The sequence below is a fragment of the Montipora capricornis genome, chromosome 10, assembly GCF_036669925.1.
Source record: "Montipora capricornis isolate CH-2021 chromosome 10, ASM3666992v2, whole genome shotgun sequence".
NCBI lineage: Eukaryota > Metazoa > Cnidaria > Anthozoa > Scleractinia > Acroporidae > Montipora > Montipora capricornis.
In genome coordinates, this window is record NC_090892.1 from 57,636,178 (window position 1) to 57,644,836 (window position 8,659).

General features: G+C 40.2%; 1 protein-coding gene across 1 annotated transcript in view; it reads right to left on the reverse strand.

Annotated features, from left to right (window-relative positions):
* The window catches only part of LOC138020027 (LDL receptor repeat-containing protein egg-1-like), an 8,048-nt gene extending 302 nt beyond the window's left edge, over positions 1-7,746 (reverse strand). Inside the window, exons 1-9 of the mRNA XM_068867015.1 lie at positions 7,653-7,746; positions 7,492-7,568; positions 3,437-3,506; positions 3,018-3,068; positions 2,429-2,575; positions 1,847-1,888; positions 1,548-1,670; positions 1,276-1,401; positions 1-407 (exon numbers count right to left, since the gene is read on the reverse strand). The exon at positions 1-407 is cut by the window's left edge and continues 302 nt beyond it. Coding sequence (XP_068723116.1) covers positions 229-407; positions 1,276-1,401; positions 1,548-1,670; positions 1,847-1,888; positions 2,429-2,575; positions 3,018-3,068; positions 3,437-3,491 — 723 coding nt within the window. The 5' untranslated portion in view covers positions 3,492-3,506; positions 7,492-7,568; positions 7,653-7,746 and the 3' untranslated portion in view covers positions 1-228. The remainder of the gene's footprint in view (positions 408-1,275; positions 1,402-1,547; positions 1,671-1,846; positions 1,889-2,428; positions 2,576-3,017; positions 3,069-3,436; positions 3,507-7,491; positions 7,569-7,652) is intronic.
* Between the last annotated feature and the right edge of the window lie 913 nt (positions 7,747-8,659).

Here is an 8,659-nt window from a genome sequence, read left to right on the forward strand (position 1 = left end):
GCTTGTTCAATGTTTCATCCACTGTGAATTCGACTAAGGCGCAAGTACTGATTTCCAAGTAATCAAACCTTCAGAAGTATCTTCTTCGAGCTTCAATGTGTATGATCTTTATGTTCACTCCTTATTTAATCAGAATCCTTCTGTGTAAGCATCGGTAAGGAAAGAGGCCTCCCTCGATGAATCTATTAATCTAGATTCGATAACACGGAGAGAGAAAGAGGCTCGGTACTATAAAGCTTTATTTGAATTTCTTTCTCTGTTTTTCTCTGCTATTAGCAGAGCCCTCCTAGCTTTTTCAGCAGCTACTTTAGCTTTTAACATAAAATCTTGAGCCGCAGATGCAGCAAGCTTGGCTTCCTGGGCAGCAGTTATTGCCGCTTCTTCTGCAGCTCGAGTCACAGATTGAGCTGGGAAAAAATCAAAGCGAAAATTAAGATACTTAATGATTGTAATAAGGTGTAGGTGTGTTACATCTCTTGGTCTCTTCCCTCGGGCCTGGGGCCCGTTTCTCGAAAGTCCCGAAAAGCCATTTGTGAACCTGCCAACCGCTTGTTCAGGAAAGCCGATCTTTTCACATGTCAAGGTAACAAAAAGCAAAGTGACTGTGAAGTTTGACCACTTAAATTCTATGCGTTCTTCGGATACAGAGGTAATTGAGGCACCCGAATTAAAATAGCCCAAGGATTTGGGGAGATGGTTGTCTGAAACCTTTAACTGCAGCTGCAGAGTGATAAAAAATATATGAAATATCATATATTTGAATTGTGGTTATGTAATTCCAAGTGAAAGTGCATGATATCCCCGGTTAAGTCTGGTTTTCATCACTAGCGATGAAAGCACAAGCGCAAGCCAAACCTGGAAGAGGGTTTATTTCAACATGAAAACGGGTGGGGGTTTAGCGCAGTTGCAAGGATTTAAATGTTTCCCTTTCCTTGTGATTGCGCAAATGCTTGAGTTCGCTTGCGTTGTATGAAAACGAAACACATGATAAGCATAACAAAATTAGCATAAGCTACTTATTCTTGCTCTTTCGCTTGCGGCGCTGCGGCACTGCGGCGCTAGGTGAAAACCACGCTTAAAGGAAGCACGCCTTGAGCAGCAGCAAACTGAGCCTGAAAAAATCCAAGCATGAACGGGACAAAACTGGATGATCACTATCTTTTAAAATAAATTTTAGAGGTTGGATAGCCTTTTTCCAATAATTTCTGGGTCTCAAAAGCATATAGATAGGTTTTAGAACGATCGTTTGACGGCATTTTTTGCCTGGAGCCTTACCTGTCCTCCTTTTCGGGCAGTTGTGTTCATCACTCTGGTCATTGCAATCATTGATACTGTCACACACCCAACTCAGCGGAAAACATTTTGCATTCTCATCACAAGAGAATTTGTTGGATTCACAAACTTACAAAACAACAACAACAGAAGTTTGTTAGCGGAAAAATAAACCATTTTTGCAGCTGTTTAGTCCCCCCCCCCCCACCCCTTGAGTTTGTTTTTTGTAATAGTCTTGCAATTGATGCTAGGATAGTCCTTTTGTTCAAACTCACCAGGGTTAAGAGGACAGTTTCTCTCGTCTGTAGCGTCCTCACAGTCACTGAGGCCATCACACAGGGAACTCAGCAATAGGCATTTTGCACCTTTGTCACAGGAATATGTACTCCTTGGGCATCCTAAAAGACGTGACATTTCTTAAAATAAGCATAACTTTTTTATTCAAAATACTTCTTTGTGATGATCTATCTGGATCAATTTTCGTTTACGTTAAAACAATACTTTCGGCCGCTTCTATGTTGGCAAGCAAAACCAACTTCTCTTTCATTCCTTATAACTCTTTATATCAACCTACCCGCAGTGGCTTCCTGAGAAACGTCGCTTTGCTTTGAGTTAACTGTCGTGTCAAAAGGAAACGAAAGGAAAGGAACTTTATTTAAATGTCTAGTCTTATATAGGCTCGATTTCCAGCCGTTTTGTGAGTGCGGTTGTCCTCCTCCCAACTAATATCCGCCATGTTGGATAGACGAGGGACATAAGTGACCAATCACAGGGAAGCCTGCTCGATTTGAGCAGGCTTGGCAGTGATTGGTCAAAAAATACAATGTGTAGACCAGTAATCCAGCCGTGGTGTGGGGGAGGAACGCGGGCTCACAAAACAGCTGGAAATCGAGCCTAGGTCTTACAGGGCTGGAGTACTAACTGGGGACATCGTAAACTGAAATCATGCAACAAATTAACGGCAATCAAATCAAATGTTGGTTTTTCAGAAGAGGGACTGCCCGGAGGAAATTCCTCTCGCCGAGTCTGGGAATTGAACCCAAGCCACATTGGTGGAAAGTGAATACTCTAACCACTACGCCAGCCCTACACGAAAGGTTCTGAAGGCTTATCATAATTTTGAAGAACTTTGGATCAAAATAGCATTGGAACTCACCATCGGAGACACTGTCTGTTTCGTTGATCACGAAACAGTTTCTCTCGTCAAGCTTATCATCACAATCATTAACCCCATCACAAATCCATTTTAAAGGGATGCACTTGTTCCCTCCCTCACACCTGTAGCGATCATCGGCACAATTTGCTGTGAAAAGAATAACACTGTTTAATTATATCACATCATAACATAAAATTCCTTTTTTAAAAAAAAAAAATAAGATGCTTCCAATATTAAAAATATCACGTGGGGCGTTGTTGTTTCGAGAAAACACATACCATCAGTAACCAAGAAATTGTAAAGATATGCGTTCGTTGACGTCGCAGAGTATCATCGCATAATTGCACTAAAAAGAATCACGTTATGGTTTTGCCGTTGCTGATCTATCCATCTATCTTCAAACAAGACTTGTTATTAGCTGGAAATTAATCTCAAAATAACTCGGTCTAAAATGACGTTCCACAAATACAGTGAAGTTGTGTGCTCCTAGTCATGGGCTCCAGGTTCGCCAAGTGCGCCTCGACGGTCTTTGATTGATTCTTTGATCCGATTATGGTTTTGCCATTGCTTAAGAACTTAGACATTTCACCTTTTCCAAGAGCTTCTGTGTTTTTTCTAGTTCCCCCAAACGACTTGCCATCTATAGAATTAAAATATAGGTAAAATCTGAAGTTTACTTGAGGTAGAAACAATGGCAGTTAAATGATCGACATAAATGGTCATTAGTCATACAAACTGTCTCAAAAAATATTATTCCAGCTCATAGGTGACCTAAATGTTCTCGGTACCAGGGCCCTTAAAACCAGTCTGTGCTTAAGGACTCTAGAGTCCAGAATAATTTAGATCCGGTATCAAACTTTTAAATGTATGCAGCACGCGTAGGGGAATCGGGTCCATTTCGTGATCTCCTTGACAGCGAGAGTGAGTGAACAAGACCCTGAAGGTTGAATTGTATGGTAACTAAACGGAATTAGTTTCTGGCGTAAAACGAAGCAAATTCTTTTTTACCTGTGGCCTCTAAAGCACCAACCAATAGAATCAGTATCGTCAAAACGTGCCGCATCGTTGCAATTTGAACCTACGAATTTTGATATAAAGACGGAAATATGATTATAATGAAATATGACATGAATACAAAAGACAGAAACATCTCTTAACCGCGGGATCGTGCGCTGTTTTGGGATGCAAGAATACACGAACTAATTTTTTACTGACCAGGCTAGAGGACTGGCCCAATGTTTTATCCAGTGGATAAGTCACTATCCAAAGTATAAAATACACTTCCCGTCAAGGGGGGTGGCATGCACTTAAGGACGTTCGCGCCCATTGCTACTGCGCATTTTTTTCGCGTATGTTAAGCACACGTCATGTATCGCAGACCACGAAGGTAAACACGATGCTAGAGGCGCAAACTATTTCCACAAGAATGGAACGTGAAAGCATGTGGCATCATGGGATAGCTGTGGACCCAGGTCTTCTCGGAAATGCCACGCAATGGCGTGACAGTGCGAATAGACAATCGCTTTGAGAACTTTTACTCTCTTGAATGCTCGGTGACTCCTATTTTTCTTTCCGTAGATCACTTCCTTTTCTTATTTTGTCCATTTTAACAAAAAAAAATCTGTGCGTGAGAAGTTACAAATATTTCGCCTTCTATGCTCTCGTGCGACCGAAGTTTTCTTTCTTAGACAGTAATATGTATCGTTTTTCAAGGTCTATTTCACCTCAGAAAAAGACATCAGCTCAAAAGTTTGTTTAGTTATATTAGTTATGTTGAATTGAGTACGTTTACCTTATCTAAATTTCACTAATGTAGCCCTTTTATTGCTGACAGTTGTAAGCTAAGAAGTTACTTTTTCAATAGAAATCTGACATCACTTCAATCAGAAGGCGCATGCGCAACTAGCTCCAGTCCTCTGCACTGCGTTGTAGTGAAAAACATGTAAAAACTCTCAGGAAACGAAAGGGAGAAGCGCTGGGAACGGTCCCATTATTTTTCGTAAACTATAGCACGGATTTTTATTTGGACAAAAAATGAAGCTGATCCTTCCCTTTTAATTCTTGTCAATCACAGACCGGTGACGAGCTCTTTGAATTTAAAGCAGTAACTAGTGAGGAAGTGCAAAAGTGATTATGGCTATGCCTTCAAATAAAGCCCCAGGACATGACAGAATTCCGTTATTTGTGATCAAGGACTGTTTGCCAACCTTAAACGGGCTGGTAAACCTTTCGTTTGCCTGCTCCGCGAGAAGTCAGAGGTGGTGCCGCACCCTAAGGATGGAGAATACGAGATTCCCAATAACAATCGTCCGATCTCGTTTCTTCCCGTACTTTCTGAAGAGACCGAGAAGATTGCTTTGAATCAATGTAATGACTTTCTGATCCAACAGGGCAACGTCATCTGCCATCAGAGCGGGAATCGCAAATACCACCCTACCGAAACCCTGAGCCTGCTTGACTGGTCACATTTTCAAAGCAATGGACAAGAAAGAAATAACGGCTATGGTTCTGATCGATCTAAGCAAGAAATTTGATAGCATATGTCATAGGACACTCCTTCTTAAGTTGCAGTGACTGGGTGTGTCAAATAATGCGTCGAAGTGGTTTGAGAGCTACCTTACCGACCGTATGCAGTCAACAACGACTAGGCACATTTTGCTCAGAGCAGCTACTCGTTACACATGGCGTACCTCAGGGTCCATTGTAGGGCCCATCCTGTTCAGTCTCTACATGAATGACTTACCCTCCGTTGTCAAATTTTCAAGTGTCGAGTCATATGTCGATGATACCAAGGTTTACCTTTCGTTCTCATCTAAGGACATTGACTCCTGTCTGATTAAAGTCACCGACGATCTTTGTCTTATCGCCGCCTGGTGCTGTACTAATAAGCTACTCATAAATCCTAGTAAAACCAAACTCATTTGTTTGGAACGCGACAGCTACTAAGGAAAATCCCGCCGGAGTGTCAGAGTTCCTTTTCTTGGCCTAAACCTAGTTCCAGTAGCTTCAGTCAAAGATCTGGCTTTCATACTAGACTCAAACCTTACATTTAATGAACATGTTAACTCATCATGACGTCGTCTCTGTGCCAGATAAGCAGAGCTAGACATCTATTTTCTAAATCCGTACTTTTCACCATTTTGAATTGCTTGATTTTTAGTAAGTTTTTTATTGTTCTACCGTATGGTCAAGTACTTAGACCATTGATAAATTACAACTTGTACAAGACTTTTCTGCTCGCGTGTTAACTAATACTAGGAAGATTGACCATATCTCACCAGTCCTGCGGGAACTGGGTTGGTCCTCTATCAAACAACAGCAGCCCTCCTACCTAAATAGCTACATCAGAAAAAGAACACTTAATCCATAGTTATAATACCAGATTCAGGGAAAACCTAGACTTTCCTTTCTGTAGGACAGCCACCGCTGAACGTTCCTTTCACTACTGATCTATCAACACTTGGAACTCGCTTTGTGCGAGCACAAGAAATAGTAACACACTCACTAGTTTTAAGTGTGGTGCAAAATTAGAGCTAGGTCACACTGAGAACTAGGGATCTGAATGCACGACTACAATGGTTTTTAGAGTTTTTATTAGTCAATAACATATGTAATAATTAGATTTGTAAACTAATCTTTTCTTTTTGTTCTTCAAATTTGTAGATTAAATAGAAGAGCCACTTGCTGGAGATTTAATAATGATACTGTATTGTACTGTACTGTACTGTAAACTTTTCGTCGAAATAATTTCATATTTTTTTAAAAATCCATGCTGCAGATTTTTTGTTAGCATGTTCTCATACTGGTGCGTTAAAATTGTGTAAAAATCATAGTTGATTCGCTGTGCTTTTAGACATTTTCTGTTTTGGTCACGTGATTTACCAAATATGTTTGTGAGCCGAACCAGACCAAGAAGTTTTAAATAGAACACATTTCCCAAAAAAAGGATAACTGTATAGTTAAAGGGACTCGAGAAATGACTATTTGAAGGGTTCCATTGGACCGGTTTCGTAGTTAATAAGAGCCGCCCCCATGAAATGTTGGTGAATACTTGGGTGAGCATTAAGTGTATTTATTTACGGTATATGTGAGCAAATACTGTAATCTTTGCGCAGATCGAAAGCCTGGTAGTGACTTATCTCCAGGATAAAGGTATCTGGCCTTTGGACAACATGACCAGCGAGACGTAAGTTACGATGTGTGTTCATTTTTCAGTTTTATCTACGACACGAGAGCCACAATATTAATTCGAACCGGAAAAAACCCAGGGCCGCGTTACTTCCAACATTGCCCGAGAACTGAATGAGATTCGTAAGATATTTAGTAGGTCTTTTGGTAGCTGAAATCTCGCGGGAATGCAGTGCACTGTAAGCGCGAAAATTGCGCGGTAAAGCACCCCATGAAACCAATCGGGCCGTGCTGTACCGTACTTACGGCCCGTTAAATTGACCAATCGTAGGACTTGCACCCTGCTAGAGCTAGGTATAATAAAATGGCTGAGTGGTGAGTTAAGTGGTACCCGCTTTGAAACTGGTGGCGAGACTATACAAACTGGTTTCAGTGGCGCAAGTAGCAACACGCACGCTTTGCCATGAGTTTAGTTAATTAACTAATTCGAAGTGGTGTTTCAAACGGTTCTGATTAAACATCGGGTATCGTGGATTTACGCATTTAAAAAGCAAATGCAGTATGTATAGCATAAGATTTTTTCTGAAGAGATTTTTAGGGGAATGACCATAACTGAGTTTGCAGGTCTTGGTCAATTAAAAGTTTACTGTTATGTTTATAAAAAGTTTCCTTTTGAGAGAGAGAAATAACAATAGTTGTAAGTTAATAAACGCCATGATCTTCTCATACAACTAAAGACAGACGTTTTATAATTTAACTTAATAGTATTTCCAAGGCTAGAAAAAGGATAAAACAACAGATGAGAGGGGTAGTTTATTTCCCTCAATGATACAACCCCAGTTTTAAAGGTTGAGCATATGGTTTTACACCTCTCAGAAAGGGAGAAAAACCAAGCAAGGTGGAAGACGGATATAAATAAGAGCAGTGGTACTTACACATAAGTCAATAAGTCGATATCAACCCAGTTCATCGCATGTTGCAAGACTGTTCGAGGAGAAGTCACTCTAAATACCTAGCGAAACATTTAAGTCAGACATTTTACAGCCATCCAAAACCGACCAAGGATAAAACGGACTTCAAAAGGACGATTTCTTACCTTAAATAGCCAAGAATTTTAAAGAAAAGTTCTTTTTTCCGGGGTAAGATAAATGCTATGACAACATTAAAGATAATCTGCTATGCATACGTTATTTGCGGAACCTTTAAAAATAACATTGTGACAGAACAGCAGGTGGCATGTCTGTAAGAAATGAAAGTTCTTTTTATTATCCGGATTGGAGTACTTCCAGGGTCAACAACACAAGTTTCTGCTCCTTGCATTGAAGAGACTAATAAGGGCACCTTATTTGGGGATGAATCACATCTTACGTGTGACACTGAAATGCCAGTTATATTACTTGGTGATAGAGGAGAGAACTCTTCAAACTGTCAAGGATTTAACCAACCATCATGATTGATTAGGATGGGCTTAAGTTGAGTCGATAAAACTTCAAGTATACGATTTGGAATGCTAGGATTTCGTAACAAGAAAAGATGATCACTTTCAAAGACAATACCTTTGCTGTTTTAGGTCGTTCATTGCACATTAAGTACTCTGCCCCCAGTTGTTCTAGCTGGGATAACTTTAACCTGTGGATAAGTCACTATCAGTTTCAATCTCCGCAAAGAATTCCGTATTTGCCCTCGAAAATGTGAATATATACACACTCTAAGCACATCCAGTTAAAAGGTGTGTAAGAAAATCTTAACCAACGTTTCACGTCAAGCATATATAATGCTCTGGATGGTGACTTATCCACTCAACTGGATAAAGTTTTCCGGCATTTTAACAACTGAGTCCAGCTGATTTAAATGCAATAAACAATTAAAGTCCTGATCAAACTTCTAAATTCCAACTCGAAATCAGAAGTTCACATTCATTTCGACAATAGATGATTATTTTCTTACCTCTGGCAGGCAGTCAACGATGATCTATTTTGAAGTTTCGAGCGATGCAAGTTCGCGCGTTATTTTTCACTTGCTCTCATATCATATCATGTATCTTTATTTACCCTCGGATTTTTAGAGTAGCTTGGTGTAGCTAATTGCTCCCAGCATTTACCC